Source organism: Chanodichthys erythropterus, chromosome 23 (genome assembly GCF_024489055.1).
Source record: "Chanodichthys erythropterus isolate Z2021 chromosome 23, ASM2448905v1, whole genome shotgun sequence".
NCBI lineage: Eukaryota > Metazoa > Chordata > Actinopteri > Cypriniformes > Xenocyprididae > Chanodichthys > Chanodichthys erythropterus.
This window is the reverse complement of record NC_090243.1, coordinates 31,810,886-31,832,302: the sequence shown is the minus strand read 5'-3', so window position 1 is coordinate 31,832,302 and position 21,417 is coordinate 31,810,886. Positions and strand designations below refer to the sequence as shown.

The following is a 21,417-nucleotide window of genomic DNA, read 5'->3' as shown; positions in this document are numbered from 1 at the left end:
TTCGCAAAAGTGAGATTCTAATTATTTTCCCACTGTAAATTAAAGCCAAGTGGGACAGAACTGAGAAGCTGCAGATTCCAGCGGTGGAGCGGCACTATATATAAACTGCTCTCAGGGAGACGGGTGGGTAGAGCGCAAGAGGAAGGTCAGCTGTGTTTTGTCTTGATAACACAAGAGAAAAACAGTAGAGATGCTAGTGGTAGAGGAAGCTTAAAATCTACGTTGGGAAAGCTACTTTGAACCTGTGTGTCTGCCAGGCTACAAGCCACTTTTAATTTAAAGAAATTCAGCTACATTGTTTAAGAAGCAGTGAGCTACACTACAAGCTACTTATGAAAAATATCTACAGTAAATACATTGAAACTATTTAGAGAGGCAATATCTTTTCAGGTCTTTAATTATACATATTCAGAGCATTATTTATAAAATAATGAGATTCACAGGGTGACAGCTTTACATTTGAACAAAAAAAAGTACACAAAATACAGCTTAAAAAGAATAAAATATTAGGTTTCACTTTATTTTGATGGTCCCTTTAACACATTCTGTTGACTTTAGGTAACATTGCACCTACATGTCTACTAACTCAAGTGTTTAGGGGAGAGTATTAGTAGATTGGTAGTGTTAGGGTTAGAATAAGTTGACATGTAGTTGCGAAGTTACTTATTGTTAGTAGAATGTCTGTTGGGGAACCATCACAATAAAGAGTTAGCAGATATTGAGCAGACAGTCTAATAATTCTCTAATGAGAGTTAGTTGACATGAGGTTGCAAAGTTACTTATAGTCAACAGAATCAAACGGAACCATCAAAATAAAGTATTACCAAATATTAGTTTCAATTTGTAGTTTGGTACTCAAACATCACCTTATTTTACTGTCTGTGATCATTAAAGCTGAACCTGGATATGTTAAACTGACTGAAATATATTAACATTATTTGCATCATGTGCCTTTGCTGTATTATGTGTCACCGCAATGCACTGAACAACAGAAGGAAATAGATCCAAAACAAAGTAAGCCTTACTGTCTAAAGCTGCATTGCAAAAGGAAAAAAGAATTTCACAAATGCCTAATTTGAAGTGCTTTTCAGTAGCAACTCTATGCCGGACAAATAGCACTTCTGAATGTGACATTAGCATGTTGCTAAGCTAACAGTGGTATATTCTAATAAGCTTAAAATACACAGTACAATTTTGGGTAAAATATTGCATTTTAATTGGATCAGCCTGTTTATTATTTTTTTTATTTTTTATTTTTTTACTGAGCTTGTTGCAATGCATTTTACACACTAGGGCAGAACTTTCTTTTTCCATTTTTTTTTCTTTCTTTTTTTTTTTTTTTTTCATCTGCAATAATTGAGAAAAATACCCAATTGCACAAAACTACTGAAAGATGTAGAATATTGGAATTTCCTTTGCATATTTACATGTTTGTAAGCAGTGGATTTTATCTGGTTGCATTTATTTTGTTGTTAGACTGTTTGTTCACCCTATAGAACATGTACTTTTTACAGTATAATTAGTTGCATTTTGTTTTACACAAGAACAATTGGGTCCATTTACAATCACTGAATACATTTGGCTCTTTATGTCAGTATTTAAAAAGCAGCTCTCATCTGACTATGACTCGGCACTGCAGTTATTACTCCATTAAACAGCAGCTTTCGTACACACTGGCCAGCATATTAGGGTTGTCGTGAGGATGCACCCGCACTTAAATAATGCGCTTATCAAATTTCGGATATCCATTTTTACAAATATGGAGATGTGTAATCTCATTTGCTTGGGCACAGGCACAGGCTCATTTGGAGAGGAATGGAGCTCCAGCCCGCATTTTCACTTCCCGGACCCCCGCCTGTCTGTCCGTTTGCCGTAACGCCTGCAAAATCTGAATTTATGTTGCGGCTGGGAGACATGGTTTGATGTTTATAGTCCTCAAAGAAGCAATGGCTGTCTCTCCAGATTCAAATAAAGAGACTGATATGGACTCTATCAGATTTCTGAATACAGACGTCCACAATAAATCGAAGCTTGATTGGTTAGAATTAGGTTAGCTCACTTGAATGCTATCTGCTTAACCCACAGATGGGTTTCCTGAGAACAGCCAGGCATTGAGTGTGAGTCAAGCACTTACCGCCAGTGTGAAGACGGTGCTGGAGAAAATCGTCCGCCAAGTATTCTTGCATTTAAGAAAAGGTTCAAAGGAATAACCATGATGCAGTGCATGAAACGCTCAGAATACAGACTTTGTGATTTCTGACAGTGGAATTACACATGCAGATTAACCCCACTCGGTGCAAACAACCAAGACGAGATGTTGCTAAAGCGACAAAGAGGAGCACTTGAAATGTCACGTAATATGAAGCACTAAACAACAGAGCCTTCAGTATCTGTCCAGACCACACATGAATCGTTCAGAGAACAGACTTCGAGTGTTTGCAATTTGCTCGCTGATGTCTTTCCGATGACGTTTGATGTGTCCTGTGACAATGCTCACTGCAGACCTTCTCTCCAGGCACTCTGTATTTAAGATGTGTCTAATTACGTGCAGTAATGACTCTCAATTTCCGACCTGTGTTTAGCCAACAGTCTTAAGTAGTTGGAAAATCAAGACGTGGGTACACGACAAAATTAAAGTTCTCCTTCGCTCTGACCCTGCCTGACAAGACCTATGTTTTTCCAGAGGAGTCGTAATTACAGAGCCAATTAAGGGGTCACCTTGAGTTTATAAACTCGGCTGTGGCCTGAAAAACTTCCTGCTGAAAGAGGGAAAAGAGAAACAGAGAGAAAGTGAGTCATGTGGTAATCTGGATTCAGGCCTGTCTGAGCCTGTTGACTTCTTCCAAACACCCCTCAAAGTGTTTGCAGTCTCAGAGGATGAGGTCCTGTTTTCTTCTCAGCATTTGTCTTATTGGTCATCCAGACCTGCTGGACTGAGTATTCATTGCGCTTTTAACAGCCCAAATTGTCCACTACATCACTGCAGAGATGATATATTTTTGTAGGATAACCTTGATGTTAGCATCACCCTGATTCTCGTATGGAGCCTTGCACATGACGTGGGGGAAAAAAAGGTATTGGCCAGCAATTAAAAATTAGTTCCCACGACTTACTAATACGTCAGCATGTTTTACTAATTTGTTCCCTGATTTTAAGTAAATTGTGCGTACAACATAGTAATATATACGTGTATATATATATATTATATATATATATATATATATATATATATATATCGATGCGCTTGAATTTCTAAATGTAAACCAGCGATCCATGAGCACGACCAAAGATTGCGTGTGTGGAGAGGACGATAGCGGTGATGATTTGTGTTAGTCTATAAACTTTCAAGCTGATTGAAGTAAGATTCTATTCGTTCTTGTTATTAAAACTTGGTAAGTATTAAAGTTATTATTAAAAGTTATTATTAAATTACTGTATGCATGCAGCCATGCACATGTAGGGCCCTATAATACACCCGGCGCAATGCGACGCAAGGCGCAGCGCAAGTGTGTTTGCTAGTTTGTGTCCGGCGCCGCTCGCGTTTTCCCGTTCAGCGCCACGTCCTTAAATTAGTAAATGCATTTGCGCCAGTTAGTGCGCCCATGGGCGTGCTGGTCTAAAAAAGAGGTGTGTTCAGGCGCATTGCCGGCACATTGCTATTTTAAGGAGCTGAAAATAGACTGCGCCATAGACCAACTCAAACCTGGTCTAAAGTCTAAAGTCAATGGCGCAATATTTTTTTGTTAGAGCGCGTTGGTAGAAACTGCACCTCTGGGCGCGTCCACAGTGCGCGTTGACTTTGCTTATTACACACAGGGATACGCATCACACAAATATGCCAAATATTAAAAACAAAAGGATTACAGTGTAAAAGAATATTATTGTGTATAGGCTACATAAATATAAAAATGTAATGATGAATAGTCATTGTGTGTATTAGAATTAGGATACCTATTTTCAATTCAGCCTATTACTACTTATAATGATGAACGAAACTGGCTAATTAATTGAACAATCTTGCCAATACACACACATATTAACTGACTGATCGCGCGGAGCTATTTGAAAGCCTGCATCCAACGCAGACGACTGAAAGATTGACTGGCCACTTAACAGGTAATTTCAGCAAAATATCACTCGTTGAACTCCTCAGTTGAATCGGTGTGTTTAATAAGTCAGTGTATTTTATAATGTTATATGTTATATAATATATAATTATATAATATATATAATGTTATATCCTGTTTGTCCCGTAGATGATCTGCTCGCGCTCTTTAACTTCGTGCATGAGCAGATCAGTTTCTTCGCTTGAAAAGCGTTCAGCTTTTCCGCCAACAAATTCCGGCATGTAAATAGCAATCCGCCAAGGCGCGAGTGCATCTCGCTCTTAGTTTATTGAACGTTACGCCCATTACTCATTAAGAGAATATGGACAACCCATTTCAAGTGGATTTGGACACGCCCTGAGTGCACCTGCGCCGTGCGCTTCACACTTTGCGTTTAGATCGTTAAAATAGGGCCCGTAGTGTGCATATACGACGCAAATGTTAGGATTAAAATGTTGCGTGCAGCTATTTATTTGGCTTTACTCTGTTACATGAAAATTAAAATATGTAATATCATAATTATAATGTTTTGAGAGTTTATTTATGTAATTGTTGCATTAGGCTATGAATAAATAACCATTTATTGATAAGAACTATGTGTTTTCACTTACAGTAGCATGAACCACGAGTATTCGAGTAACTTGAGTATTGTTTTGATAAGAAATAGACTAGCAGAAATCAGTGGTAGTGCAACCCCTCTAATATATATATATATATTAGAGGTGTAATGTATTTGTCCCGAATCGGCATACACGGTAATGCAATGCTGTTTGCTAACTGCCACAACAGGAAAAAGCACAGAAGAAGAACAGATGATCTATGCATAAATATGTTTACATGTAATCTCTCAACCAGTGTTTCAACCGCGGAAAGACATCAATAAAACGGCTTGAAAATATCTCACTTAGCATTACATTTACCTCAGGCATACCTCAGTCATCTAGTGTCCACAGTATATTAGTTCACTTTAGTGATTATTATTATATCTAAAAATAAATAGCAACTGAATTTAATAGTTTGGGCTCTGTTGTTAAAGGTTAAAGGACTCAGAAACCAAAGACTGTTACTGAGTTTTTGAAATGAGCGCATGCATAAGAACAACCCCCCTCCTTTGAAGGAACGCCTCCCAAAACATGGATTCATTATGTCGGACTCAGCGCAGGTAACTCATAATCTGCAGTTGTTACTCCTGTCTCCTGACAAAAACATTGCATGCGGCGCCTGTGGAGTGTGGAAAGTTACTGCAGCGCGCAACCGCGCTCGTCTCTCACAAGGAACGTCATGGCAGTGATTGACAAGCCAGAGGGGCAATCATCGCGTAAACGATTGGCTGATGTTTTTAAGGCCCTACCTCGTGCACAGATGATGTATATTAATATTATTCCTTTCAGTGCACCTAATAAATAGTAATATTAAATATATTATATATTTTTTTGTTAAATAAATAACACTAATATTGTGGCACTTTGATATATTCTGTCTATCTGAATGATATTCATGTTAAAAAAAATAAAAAATAAATAAATAAATAAATAATACATGACACTACAAAGTGCATGTTAATATTTTTGTTAGTGAATTCAGACCTAAAAAGAATGGTGAGTCTTTGCACGTAACGTGCTGTGACAGCGCATTCACACATATGTTTGAGAAATGATGAGTATATGTATAGTGTGCGTGTGTGTTTGAGGTCAGAGGGGGGTGTGTGTAGCAGTGCTGACACTAGTGTGAAGCTGGCCCAGTTGGGTGAGAGGCGCTGTGATCTTCACACACCAATGCGTCTGAGATCCATGACCTATATAGCATGTTACACGCTCTGCTTGTCTCCTGTGTTCCTCTAATAGAGCAGGGCAGTGCATTACAGGTACAACACACACAAGGGACCCGTACACACGGATCAGAGCCATCCCTCATGACATAAGACCTGCTGAGACACTTAAGATCTGATTTAATCACTACATCTGATTTTTTTTTTCATCTAGTATTTATTTATTTTTTATTTTGTATGTTTGTGTCTGTTGCATCTAGCTAATCTCCCACGAGCCTTTGATGTTCAAAGCTCTGCCTGTGTTCAGAACGAAACTCTAGCCTACTGTTTACTGCATAGTGTGTAGTACTGTACACTGCCTGCAATTTGTTAATAAAAAAGTATGTGGAACAGGATGGTGTATGCATCGATCAATAAACACTATTATGAATACTGTATTATGAATATTATATTACTAATAATATATTATGAATATTATGTTACAGTATTATGAATACACACACACACAACCCTGGACCACAAAACCAGTCATAAGTCACATGGATATATTTGTAGCAGTAGCCAACAATACATTGTATGGGTCAAAATTATCGATTTTTCTTTTATGCCAGAAATCATTAGGATATTAAGTAAAGATCATGTTCCATGAAGATATTTTATAAATTCCCTACCATAAATATATAAAAAACATTATTTTTGTGAGTGGATATGCATTGCTAAGGACTTCATTTGGACAACTTTAAAGGCGATTTTCTCAATATTTTGATATTTTGCGCCCTCAGATTCCATATTTTCAAATTGTATCTCGGCCAAATATTGTCCTATCCTAACAAACCACACATCAGTGGAAAGTGTATTTATTCAGCTTTCAGATGATGAATAAATCTCAATTTCAAAATATTGACTCTTACGACTGGTTTTGTGGTCCAGGGTCATATATATACAGGTGCAAGAGAAAGTATGTGAACCACTTGCAGAAAATTAGAATAATTTTAATTTTAATAAAAATAGAGAGATCATACAAAATGCATGTTACATTTTATTTATTACTGTCCTGATTAAGATATTTTACATAAAAGATGTTTACATATAATCTGAAAGACAAAAAAAATAGCTGAATTTATTAAAATGACCCCGTTTAAAAGTTTATGAAACATTGTTTCTTAACACTCAGGGATCGGGAAATGCACACGTTTTGCTGGATTTTCTTTACATAGCAGCAAAATCGACTTAAAATACTCTGTCATTTTTTGTCATACAGACAAAAGTAATACATCAATTGAAACTATAGAATGTCTACTTTTATTTGTGTGCACTCACAGTAAAAACAAAATGTTGTGCTTTTTGCAAAATAAAGAAAACTAACACGATGCATAATCTGCCGATGCTGTGTGTCGTTACCTGGATGATCCACAACTGTTTTTTTTTTTTGTTTTTTTTGTTATGTGATGGTTATTTTTGTTTGTCCTGAACAGTTAAACTGCCCAATATTCTTCAGAAAAATCCTTTTCCAGCATCTTTTGCATATTTGAACCCTTTCCAGCAGTGACTGTGATTTTGAGACCCATCTTTTCACAGTGAGGACAATTGAGGACCTCAAACACAACTATTAAAAGGTTCAAACATTCACTGATGCTCCAAAAGGAAACACAATGCATTAAGATTCGGGGGTGTGAAAACTTTTGAACAGGACAAAGATGTCCAAATTGTTCTTATTTTGTTTAAATATCTACAATTTACCTTGATCTTCAAATTCAAAAAGTTTTGAACCTTTTTTAATAGTTGTGTCTGAGTACCTCAACTGTCCTCAGTGTGAAAAGATGAATTTTTGGGACCTGGAGTACAGAGCTCAGTTTTAACTACTTAGAACAAACAAGGGACTCAAGAACAACCATCACAAAAATACAAAACAAAACAAAACAAAAAAAAACAGTTGTGGATCATCAATTCAGCTTAATAAATTCAGCTATTTTTGTTTTATCTTGTGGATTATATGTACACTTTTATGTGAAATATCTCATTCAGGACAGTACTAAATAAAAAATAACATGTTTTTTGTTTGATCTCTCTTATTTTAGAGAGAGCTAAATTTTAAAATTATTCACATTTTCACAGATTACATACTTTTTTCTTGCAAATATATACATATATTTGCACAAAGTAAACAGGATCCACAGTTTGTGGGTGATATCACTTCTGGTTCCATTCACGCTACTGGAAATGCAAGGTCAAGTTGAGCACTCTGTAGTAATGTAGTAGATCTTCAGAGTATTCCATGCATAGAGAAAATTTGCATACTGTGCAAAAATAGTACAAATAGCATGCTTTTCCAAGCATAGCCTTTAACACCAGTATTAATGAGTGATACGGGCCAGTAGTTTCTCTGTTTTTCCTTTCCCTCGTTTAAGGATTAGGCTGAAGCAGGTTATTATAGACTGCTGTGTGTTAGTGTCGTGTCAGGGTCAGAGGCTGTGTGAGTCATGCAGAAACCTGACACGCTGCATTCCTGTGTCTCTCAGCCAGAGCTCATCACTTCACAAGCACAGCTGTAAATTACAGGCCATTACTGTCAACTATCTGGGTTTGCATTCATCTCAGTGAGCGCTGAACTGTGGCCGCAGGTAGGGCAGGTAATTGCGTCAGGGTAAGCATTCGTGCAAGCATGCAGTTGCACTCAGATACACCCTTGATCTGAACACACACACACAAACACATGCAGCTACATGAGTGTGCGGTCGTAGTGTATCTTTTGCTTTCTTTCCATTAGCGTTGTCCAGTAAAATATCATGAATCCTGATAACAGGAATCCTGATATCACATGATATATGATATATGATATCACAGCAAAACATATGTCACTCAACACTCTTTAATTGAAATATAATTATTTAAAGGGAATATGCAAATGAACAAACTGTATTAAAACAATGGTGTCAAGTAATTATGCAATTAAATGCTTAGTAAAGAACAGAAATAAATTAAGAGCAGTTTTTTTTTTTTTCTTGTCAACTTTTTAGTTTTTTGACTGTTATTAATGACAGTGGCATAGCATGCATTTACACTGCAAGTCATAATGCACCAATTAGATATTTTGACAAAAATCTTTTTTTTTTTTCTTCTTCTTCTTTCTCCCAGCTGTTTTTCATTCATTTACGGTCATGGCCAAAAATATTGTCACTCTTGCACCCCTGAATTTAAATAATCCACAATGTAAAACTGTTGAAATTAAAACATATTTTGAAATGCACATATGTATGTCTTTGTGGAGTGCATAGTTCAGGGAGTAGTTTATAAATAACAAAATAATGTTGGTTGGTAATGTTGGTTGAGTTGACAATGCATGCAGCATAAAAATGTAAGACAACCAATTTTACATCAAAGAAATAGTTCACCCAAAATTGAAAATCACCTTGATGTCCTTAAAAAATTGTATAGCGTTCTTTCTTTTGTGGAAGACAAAAGATGTTTTGTCTATATATATATATATATATATATATATATATATATAAAAAAAAATATTAATATATATATTTTATATATATATTTTTTTTTTGCAGAACAGTTGAAAATCAATGGGGTCCAGTGTTGTTTTAACTCAGCAAATTGTGTTAGTACTTGGTACCACAATACAGTATATATACCTTAGTCATCTCTAATAAGATGTGTGTATGTGTGGGTGGTGTATGTGTCTCCTTAGGTGGCAGTGTATGACTACGTCTGGACAGAGGAGGAGCCTTTGGGAGGATTGGCACCACCTGTAGGCATGCCCGTTACAGGATGTGAGACAAGCACCCATATATCCATCTACACACTGCACTTGAGCGGCCTGCGCCAACATTACAGACACTTCCTAAGACAACCTGATGGAGCTATTATAGAGGTGGGCATCTTCTATGGCAGAATCTTAAACCTAAACTTCAAATTAAAATTTCCTGAAAATTTTCTCACCCCCATGTCATCCAAGATGTTCATGTCTTTCTTTCTTCTGTCAAAAAGAAATTAAGGTTTTTGATGAAAACATTCCAGGATTTTTCTCCTTATAGTGGACTTCAATGGACCCCAAACGGTTGAAGGTCAAAATTACAGTTTCAGTGCAGCTTCAAAGCATTCTATGCGATAATGCGACAATATGTTAGTGCAAGTATATAACAATTAGTTCAAACTTTGACCTGTGGAGGACAGTAATACACTTAGCAGCGTCTACACTGCTGGAAATCTAATAGAGAAGAAGAAGAGAACTTAGTTCAAGATGAGCATTTATGATTAAAACGTATATAATTTATTATTTTTTTTTTAGAAAATGAGCGATGGTTTCTCTAGATAAGACCCTTATTCCTCGTCTGGGATCGTGTAGAACGCTTTGAAGCTACACTGAAACTGTAATTTTGACCTTTTGGGGTCCATTGAAGTCCACTATATGGAGAAAAATCCTGGAATGTTTTCTTCAAAAACCTTCATTTCTTGTCGACTGAAGAAAGAAGGACATGGACATCTTGGATGACATGAGGGTGAGTAAATTATCGGGAAATTTTAATTTGAAAGTGAACAAATCCTTTAAATGACAAACTCAGAATGCTCTATATGCACAAAACACAAATGTAGCTCCTCATGTTGCGGTCTCTTAAGAATCATTTCACAATTGAGCCTGACATTAGCATGTTTTGTTGGCTAACAACATAATACAGAAAAATACATAACATTTTCTTTTCAGTATTAAATGAATATATATTTTTTCTAGACCACCCAGCATCTCACTGTTCATTACAATACGTTCTGGTATTGTCTTACCTGTGATGGATACAAACAATTCTTCCTTTGGTTTTAGCCAAAACAATCTAAAATGCCAGCATACTGTTTTGGTGTGGAAACTATTTTCACTCAGAAATTGCTACTAAATATCACAAACAATTACAACAGCAAGTAACACAATGAACTGAACTTGAAATTTTGAATTAGAAAAAAACTGAAATGGTGTTTTCTTGTAAAATGTATCCATATAATATTTGTTTTATTTACAACTTCGAAAAATCATTTTTACTGTGTACCTTGTGAAAAAGTCTTCTTGTCCGAGTGTGTTTAATGATGCCTAAAAAATTTGCCTCTCACTTGGTTTTAGTACTGAGCTAAAGAGTGTAAAGAATAGGGTATTGTCACCTTCACCACAGGCAGACAATGCATATCGCTAATGAATGTATCCCTCACACCTGGACTAGGTGCTAATTCTTTCTTACTTTGGATAATCTAGGAATCTATAATGGGATATATTCGCTAACCTCCGCCCATGGCTTTACACGTTATTAAATGCAGTGGAACAGCAGGGCGCAGACTGCCGTCCAGATTGCTGTCTAATTAAATGTACCACTGATTCTGCTTGGTAACAACTGCAAGCACATGAATTAACTCCCATCCCCCCCGAGAACAACCTGGATCATCCTAACAAAATTAATATTTTAGAACTTCCGTGTCAAAAACAGCAGATTTATGCTGCATGCGTGTCAACAGCTCGCTTGCAGGCAGTGCGGTCGGTTAATGGCGTCCTGAGCTGTTTTGTGACTGATGAGAGCACCACCGAATGCGCCACATATTTATCAGTCTGAGGGGTGGCCCTGAAGAGCTGCAAACACAAACACATCAGTGATGATACTAAACAACAGACTTGAGAAGCTGTCAAAAATTCCTGAACTTTGTCAATGTTTTGAAGACCAAATTCTGTATACCAGCATTGAAAAATAGCAATTCTGTATATGCCAGATTTAAAAATCACTTTTGCAAAGGTGTTGTGATTTTGACCAAAAAACATCTGTAGGCCCAAAAATGTAGCAGAATCAGTCTTTGGTTTTAATTAATGGAAGCTTTATTCCTAACCAATTTTACTGCTGTAATGTGAAACATTTGTTTATATATTTATGTATGCATGCATGTATTAATTCATTTGTTTGTTCACTCATTCGTTTATTCATTAATTCATGTTAAATGTTAGCATTCAGGCCGTTGATGCATTATATGAATTTTCCGTACAAAAGCAGTTAATTCAGCACATGGTGGCATTTTTTTTACATAATTTATAAACAGTATATTAATAATAACAATAATAATATTGAATGTTAATGAATAATAATGAAATGTTAATGATTATTTTGCACAATAAGAGTGCGTATTAAGAAAGTATTTGTTTATTTATTTATTTATTTGATTTCATGTGGACTTCCACACTGAGTGACTTTGATTATTTTAGGAGGGGGTTGTGTATAGTGTTTGTGGCTGGCTCAGCAGAGGGAAGTGTCAGGCCATATCTGGAGTGTGTGATGGGTGTGGCGGTGGGCAGGCTGACACACGAAAGAAGCTGATAGCATCAGTGCCGCCCACCCCAGGGCACATGCGACAGCCATGCCAGCACCCAGACAGCACTGTGGATCTACTAATTCTCAATGTATATAATGTAATTTAATAACATCTAGAATATAAAATAAATTGAAATCAGTTTTATTTGATGTTCTGAAAATTCATCTAGAAGTAAGGTCTAGTATACAAAGTGACATGAAGATTTACAGATACAGCTACACATGTACAGTAGAAGCTCTCACAAATATACTTGAGCACAGAAAAACTCAAGCTGTTGGACACTGGGATATGAGCGGGGGTTTAAAATATTTCAGTATGCACTTTAGTATTATTTTTTGGGAATTTGTACTTTTTTACTCAAGTTTTATTGAAATTTGTACTGAAATATCTGAATATTTGAATATTTACAAGAAAAAAAGTTTTATAAGTATGTTTTGCATGTCATCATGACCTAAATCAGAAACAGCTACAGTATGGCTCCGTTCACACTGTCAGTCAAAATCTGATTATTTGTGTATCTGATTGGGAATTTGATATAAAATTATTGACTGTCCACATTGTTGCATTTTTTGCCGTTCACACTTACTAAATCTGATCGATTTTCAATCAAATATGCACAAAAATCAGATTTAGACTGACAGTCTGAAAGGGGCTTAAGTGTATAATAAGCAGTCGAACAACCACACAAAATATCTGCTGCTGAATTGAAATAAAACAGCTTTTTCTAAAACAGTGATATAGGAGAAGGGCCAAGGGCAGAAATGTTCAAGGGTGTGGGCAAAGCATAGAGTATGAAAACTGCATGCCAAATTAACAAGAAAAAAATATAAAGCAGCACAGTTTCAAGTTCAAAGTTTCAAAACAACACAAAATTCCACTTATTTCAACTTAAAAACTTAAGTTCTGTTGCTGCTTTAAAATAAATCAAATTAATCAAAAATAATCAAATTGGCTGCACAAGTCATTTTAAATTACAGTAAATTATATTAAAATTGACTTTTAAAAAATCAAGTTGAATATTCTATATCTTCTGATTTTCTATCAAGTATGTCACTATAAACATTATATGAACTAATGTTTAGAATTTTTAACTATAAACATTAAGAAAATGTTTGTACTTACCTATACATATCCTCCTGCAATATTGGATGTTGGAACTTCTAGTTAAAAATGGAGATCATCTCATCATAATCAAGTGTATCTGTGAGTTTGCATTAAAAGAACCGCCCGGATTCATTGCTAGACTTGGTTTCTTGCAGCAGTGCAATTGGGATATCCAATTGAGGCTTTTTGAAGTATCAACTGATTGATATTGGCTTCGCCATGTTCAAACTCCACAAATGCACAAATCTTACTATTACAAGTTTTACAACCTTACGTCATAAAGATAACATTGTGGACATAAACTGACAAATCATATTTAACATTTCATTTTGACAGGCATATGCAACTATAGGGAGAGCGAAAACTAGTAAACCGCAGGACCATGAAAACTTCCATTTAATCATTCTTTTTTACTAAATAAATACAGTTATAGCGTGAATAGACATTTATTATAATAATTATTATTGTTTATTAAATAATTTCATACATCTATTTGGAAAATGACCAAATTTTGATTGGGTGGGCCCATGTCCACGCCACTGGATTGGAGTCATCTACTCATTATTTCTTTAGACATTTTATTTACAAATTGTATTACACCATTGAAGTTGATTAGATCCAAATATATTTCTATGCACAAACCCATCACTGCAGGGGATTTAGGTTTCAATGAAGATAAGCTTTGTCAGCATGCAACAGAAAAGAATGCAGTTAAATCAGTTGCAATTTTACCACAACTTTATGAGGCTCTTGTGATGTTTCTATTAAAGTTAGAGATGCTTTAAAAGCAAACGTTACTTAAGCAGATGTTTACCGCTCTCTGAGTAACTACAAATTGGGCAGATAATAGCTCAGATTTGAATGCAGCACCAATAACTTCTTCAGTTCCGATTGGGCCAACATCCGCCTCATATGTGGAAACAAGATGGCGTTGGACATAAACGTGTGTGGATTCATTAGGGCGCGTGCTAAAACGGCAGTAGGTTTATGTGCGTGAGCGTGTGTCTTTTCTCTCGGGCTAGTGTTTAAGTGTCTGCGGCCTAAGAAAGCGGCGCTCTGGCCAACTGTGCTGCATCATCTCTTGTTCCCATATGCCGTCTGCAGCATATGTGAAGCCTGCCGCCACTTCTGTAAAACTTCCATTAAAAATGCACAACTACAGCTCCAACAGCTTGAGTATTACCTCTGCACAAATTATTAATGCTCGGCAAAACCGCTGATGAGCACCCAGCACGCATTAAACACACTCACTTTTGCCAGCCTGTTTTTATCATGTGGCTTTTGAGGTTTTGAAGCATGCGGCACTGTTTGTGTTTCTGTGTGTCTTTTGTTTGTCCTTGAATGCAGCTAACTCTTTAAATAGATGCCGTGTGACAATCATCTGGTATCGAAAGGTGCTAATGATTGAATGCTAGTTACTTTTGCCTAACAACACAGATACATTTAGTGTCACAGTGGTTATTATGCACCTTAAAGAAACAGGAGTTAGTTGTTACTCCTATGAAAATTTTCAGGGTCATTTTCTTTTCAAGTGAAATGACACAAACCTTAAAGTCTTGAATTCAGAAAAACTATTGAACAGTGCCCTTTTTCCCGCAGAAAAAAAAAAAAAAGTTTATATAATAATGTTATATAACACATTAGTATAGCGGGGCAGACTGTGTATGATGCTGTTTATTGACACAGATCGGAGTACTTTTTTTTTTTTTTTTTAAGTTATTTTGTAAAGTTAAATTGTATTATAGGCTTGTATTAATAGCTTCTCAGCAAAACGTTTACTTTATCAGTGAAACAATTCATAAAACAGCAAAAATGGAAAATGTGACAAGAATGAATTAATTATGAATTAATTATATAAAATTACAACATTTAAAACAATTTAGTTTGTTTTTAAAGCGTTGATAACTGTCATTACTTACTAACACTCATGCCATTCCAAGCCCATGAGACTTCCGTTCATCTTTGAAACACAAATGAAAATGTTTTAATGAAATCTAAGTGATTTATGTCCCTCTATTGAAAGTCAATTCCACATAAACTTTGACTGTTCAAAAAGTTCATAAAGAGATGTCTAAAGAAATCCAAATAAATCCAAAGTGGTTTATTTATATGATGAACAGATTTAATTTAGGCTTTTATTCACATATAAACATTGATCAACGCGCATACATTGAACACATCAAATATGGTAAATGAAAGGTAAATGTGATTGTTTGATGCATGAGAACCAAGAAGTTTTGTTCTCGCATGTCAAGCTAGTAAGGTTGAGCTTCCAATTACCATATTTATTTAGCTCTATGTATGTGTCTTGATCAATGTTTATATGTGAATAAAAGGCTAAATTAAATCTGTTCATCATATAAAGAGATTGTGTATCTTCAGAGGACTGATTAAAGTGACTGAATAAATACACGATAACAGAATTTTCGTTTTGGGATGAACTGTCCCTTTAAATACCCTAGTTCAACCTTTCAGTTAAAATCTAAAATTTTTATAAGGATATATAGACTTGTGTTGTAATGTATGATGTAATGCAGTTTTACCGTATTTGCATGATGGTATTGGAGTTTCATAAGTTAAATTTTATAAAAAAATAAAAATAAATAAATGTCCCAATTACTGACTACGACTCATTAGTAATATTGCTAGAGAAAACAACCATTTATTTAACTGAACTTTTGATTCACAACCTGAAGTATAGCATTTATGACATCTAGTCCATCCCAGTCACCCCTGTACCATTAATTCAGTGTGTTATTAGTGTGCTATTGAACCAAGGCATTTCCAGAGACCTCTTCTCTAACCTGGGGTGATCATTTGCTCCCAGTGCAGGCAATGAGGTAAGAATCGTGACATTTTATGTGTCATATCTTCATTTGGATAATAGTGTATCAGATTCTCCATTAAAGTCCTTCTGTTGAGCTCACATTTATGAGTCAGAGCTAAGGACAGCCAACTGAAGCCACATTGACCCAGATTAGCATTTGAATATTAAATATTTAACCTTTAAAATAATCCTGCAGCTAGAATCATTGACAAATGACCTCAGTTCCTCCTCTCGTGTCTGCTTATAATCACTGTACTTTGTTTGTTTGACTATGTCTCATATGCCATGAAGTCAACTGCAAAAGTAGGAAAAAAAAAGAACCATACTAATCAAATTTAACTTTTTGTTCTCGTTTAACTGGGCTACATCGTTCAAATATATTGCATACATGTCCTTACTTATGTGAATTGAACAGTTATCTTGCACAGTGTTCTAGCCAGTTGTGATGTGATAAAAGTTATTTCATTTGAGATGTTGTCCTAACCAGCCACAATAAGGAACAAGTTGCTATTCTCTTAGTTTCTATTTGTGCAGTGCTGAACTGCACTCCCCTGTGAAACTAAGGGCCCTATTTTAACGATCTAAGTGCATGGTCTAAAGCGTACAGTGCAAGTGCACTTAGGGCATGTCCGAATCCAATTGCTTGTTTAAGGACGGGAAAAATGGTTGCCGTATGGTCTAAAAGGGTTGTCCCTATTCTTTTAATGAGTTATGGGTGTGTTTTGGGCATAACATGTCAATGGCGGATTCACTATATACATGGCGGAATTTGCAAGCGCAAAAACTGAACGCTTCTCTAGCAAACAAACAGAACTGCTTATGTGCGAGCAGACCATCTACGGGACAAGCCAGATTCCACCAAAGCATTTTTATCTTTATGCACATAATAATAATAACAATAATAATAATAATAATAATAATAATCTTTTACATTGTAATCCTTTTATTTTTAATACTTGGCATGTTTGTGTGCTGCTGTGTGTCCTTCTCTGTGTAATAAGCCGAGTATACACACGTTGTGCACCTGCCTATAGGCATGTATAACTAACGCGCTCTTTTAAATAACTATATATATATATATATATATATATATATATATATATATATATGTGTGTGCTCAGCGTAAATGACTACACCCCCTTTGAAAAATAACATTTTAAACAATATCTCAATGAACACGAAATTACACGAACACGATACTGTAGCAAAAGTGGTACAAAAATTTAAAGATAGAACTGCAACCATCTCACAGAGACGTCCAAGTCATCCACGGAAGTTAACACCTCAACAGGAGCGTCTTCTGATAAGAAGGGATGAAGAAATTCGGCATGCAAGTTCACTGCAGTTATCTAAAGTAGAAAGCCAAACTGGGGTGACTATTTTCCGTGACACAATATGGCGCAGACTGCAGAGGAATGGCATGCATGGGTGCCATCCACAAAAGAAGACTTTCCTAAAGCCCAGGCACAAAAAAGCCCACCTAGAGACTGGTACTTTATACTCTGGAGTAATAAGACCAAGATAAATGTTTTTGGAACTGATGGTCAAAACTGTATGGTGTCGCAAAGGTGAGGAATACAAAGAAAAATGCATGGTGCCTACAGCGAAACATGGTGGTGGTGGCAGTGTCCTTATGTGGGGCTGCATGAGTGCTGCTGGTGTCAGGGAGCTGCATAATGCCATCAATATGGTATCATGAATTCACAGATGTACTGCTCTATACTTAAAGAGAAGATGCTACCATCACTCCGTGCCCTTGGTGGTTGTGCACTTTTCCAACATGACAATGATCCTAAACACACATCTAAGGCCACTGTTGGATTTCTGAAGAAAAACAGGGTGAAAGTGATTCAGTGGCTCCTGATCTGAACCCAATCGAACACCTATGAGGAATTCTGAAGGGACAAGCATCACTCTCCATCCAGCATCGAGTCTCTAAAAGAGGTCATTCTTGAAGAATGGAAAAAGATAGATGTTGCAAAATGTCACCAACTTGTTCATTCCATGCCTAGAAGACTTGGTGCTGTCATTAAAAATCATGGAGGCCATACAAAGTACTAGATGTACTAGTTTTTGTTGTGCGGTGTACTAATTTTTGCATCACTTTAATTTGAGTAAAACTGGAAAATGTGTAATCCAAGTTATATTATTAACCTCACTTTCATGTTATATGTTAAACAGATATTAAACTTAGTCTTGTCAACATTTTGGAAATTGTTTTTGTGTTCATTGTGATATTGTTTAAAATGTTACTTTTCAAATGGGGTATATTTATTTATACTGCACCATTAACTTTAGACCAGGTTTCAACTGGTCAATGGTACAGTCTATTTCAGTTGCCTCAAAATAACAGTACGCCAACAATGCGCCTGAACGCACCTCGTTTTCAGACCAGCACGCCCATGGGAGCACAAATGGGTGCAAATGCATTTGCTATTTAAACAACGTGGTGCATGACGTGAAAATGAAAACTGCGTCGGGCTGATACTAGCAAAAAAAACACTGCGCCGGGTGTATGATACGGCCCAAAATTGTCAAAAGATCATTTTGTTGTATGTGTCAATTTATTTTATATATTTTTTTAATGTTACATAATTCTGTTTGTTGCCCATTATTGTTTCCACCACTCTGGCTGCTATGTTTAACTAATACAGTTTCCTGTAGCTTAAAGGTTAGTTTAAAGGTCTACATAATTAAAATTGTAAGTATTGAAATTAGTTAAATTCTATCCAACAACAATCCAACTTTTGACAAAATATCCAGCTTATTTTACAACAATGAAGTAAAACTTTCCTGTGAATGTGTGAGACTTCTGATTCATTAGCCACTGTAGGCAAATTACTATGAAGAACAATGTGCAGTAAATGGTAAAACTATCTGTACTACAAGCCAGTGTGTTTGTTTACTATAATAAGCTGTAATATGAAAACAAAAACCAGTTTGCAAAATCAAGCAGCATAATGGACTGTAATAAATGTAAAATAACTGGAAGCAGATGACACTGTAGTCCTTGCACTTTCAATGTGGATACATGGTAATTGTGGAAAAATAATAAATAACTTAAATAGTTTTGAATAACTTTTGATAAATTCGTTTTCTTACATTGAGATGAAATTACAAAGCAAATCTGAATAATTTGTTTGAAAATTTTGTTTGTTGTGTTGTTACAGGTGATGGATGATTCTGACAGTAAAGAGTTTCAGAAGTCAGAGTTGCATGAGGAACATGAGAGGATGAAGAGTGTGACACATCTCAGAGTGAGGAAGAGGAAAAAAGCTGCCTGGCGTGAGTAACAACACCAAACCAAGATGCAAATGGATGTGGATTAAGATAAACCGTTATATATAATGGTGATGGAAGTTGTTATATGTTTTTTAAAATTGTTATCGTTTGTGTTTTAAAGGATCGCACAGGGTTGAGCCTCTTGGAGGAAGTGCCTGTGACTCAAGTAATAGAATTAAAGAGCCCAGCCCATAACCTCAAGTAACCACACACAATAATAAATAAATTAAATGGCTTTCTAAACCCAAGGGTGCTTTACAGTACATTTGCATATATACACCTATGTTTCTCTGTTAGGACACATGTAAACTTGAGGGGAACTGACTAAAACTCTACAAAGCACCAGATTTAAAGTAATTTTCAAATACAATTCGAAGAAAAAAAAAAAACTTTGACAGCATTTGTTTGCAGTTTCTACTTGATATTTTGTACTAAATGCAGTGACACAGGGTTCACAGTAAAATCCCCAGAGTTAAATCAGCTCTGCTCAGAGTACATATGGTCCCTCTCTAAATAGTGTTAAAGTAACACTGAATCAGAGTTAATGAGATAATTGGGCGATTAATAAGGCTGTGACTGAAGTCAGTTGTAGTTCTTGTGTTTCTCTTTTCTTCAGTGATTCTGCTTGTTAACAGCAGGTGTTCATCACTAATGCACAACCATTATTTAATTAATTGCTTAATTATCTCATTAACTTTAACTCTGCTTTAGTGTTATTTTAACACTATTTAGAGAGGGATCATATGTACTCTAAGCAGAGCTGATTTAACTCTTGAGATTTTGCTGTGTTCCTACGCAGTTTGGAAAAGTTTGGATTTGAGTAATTTCCAGGTCTGGAAAAGTATGGAAAAAGAAAGCAGAGTATGGAAAAATATTTGCATTTCCAGACTATTGCCCCTATTTACTTTTATATAATAGAAAATTAAGAATTTAATGAAAATAAATGTATCATACAAGAAGTGTGTTTTCATGGCAGCTGTGTAGTGAATCTTTAGTGATTGTCAAACACAACTGAATGAATTCAAGGTGCACTTTTCATTATGCAAAAATGCAGGTTATAAGCTTTTTGGGTTTCTTCTCATGACATTCTTAGCACTCTAAAAGGACCTTTGCACAAATTAAAAATATATAGACTGTCTTGTGCAAACGAGAAACCATTAAACTTAGCATATAGGACAATGCACACTGAGCCACCTATAGTGCCATCAGCCCATTTTGTGGTGTTGTTTCTTGGCCACACAGAGGATGTGTTAAATTAGACATTAGGCCTTGATAATAAAGTTACTACCCTAAGAAAAGCCAAATTTTGAGCAAATAGATCTCTATTAATTCATATGCATCCACACTCTCATTTTCTTCATAGTATGATGGCAGTGACACACAAAGGAAATAGGTTAGGCCTATAAGTGTATATATAAAACTAGAAATTGTAATGCGCAAGCATGCAAAAATGCCTATGCGCATTTGAATCATTTCTCGAGGGCACGAGAAAGTTGCTTGCATGCAAGAGTCTGTATATTTTTTATTTTATTTTTTTTTATTTTAGGGGATCTGTATGTTGTCACTTTGAGAAAGTCAATGAAAAAAACCCTGAAAAAATAAAAATGTTTAAAGATGCTAATATAAAGCTGAAAATAATGCTGTGTGAACAATTTGTTAAATATGGTGGAATGGAAAATGTGTAGGAACCCTGATGACATTTAGACAAGTGTGACTTAAGTGTCTAACTATTTTTTTGTAATACTGTATACTGCCACATTGTGGGGTAGTCAATCACACACAATGAAGACCAGTGGATTTTCAATAATCAAAAATATTTAATAATGAAAACCAAAACATACATTACAGGAGATACAAAACACATGTAAAGAAGGGAACCGACAAACACAACTGAAAAAAATGGCCATACATGCAAGGGGTGAACACAGGCAACTAAATGATAAACAGGTTTGACTAATTGGTAACTAAGACAACTAACATGCCGTGAT

At 35.7% G+C, this 21,417-nt stretch overlaps 1 protein-coding gene across 1 annotated transcript in view; it reads left to right on the top strand.

Moving 5' to 3' along the window:
• ofcc1 (orofacial cleft 1 candidate 1) overlaps window positions 1-19,624 on the top strand; it is a 64,446-nt gene extending 44,822 nt beyond the window's left edge. The window contains exons 6-9 of the mRNA XM_067377704.1: window positions 9,572-9,754; window positions 12,110-12,304; window positions 19,318-19,432; window positions 19,551-19,624. Coding sequence (XP_067233805.1) covers window positions 9,572-9,754; window positions 12,110-12,304; window positions 19,318-19,432; window positions 19,551-19,624 — 567 coding nt within the window. The remainder of the gene's footprint in view (window positions 1-9,571; window positions 9,755-12,109; window positions 12,305-19,317; window positions 19,433-19,550) is intronic.
• The last annotated feature ends 1,793 nt before the right edge of the window (window positions 19,625-21,417 follow it).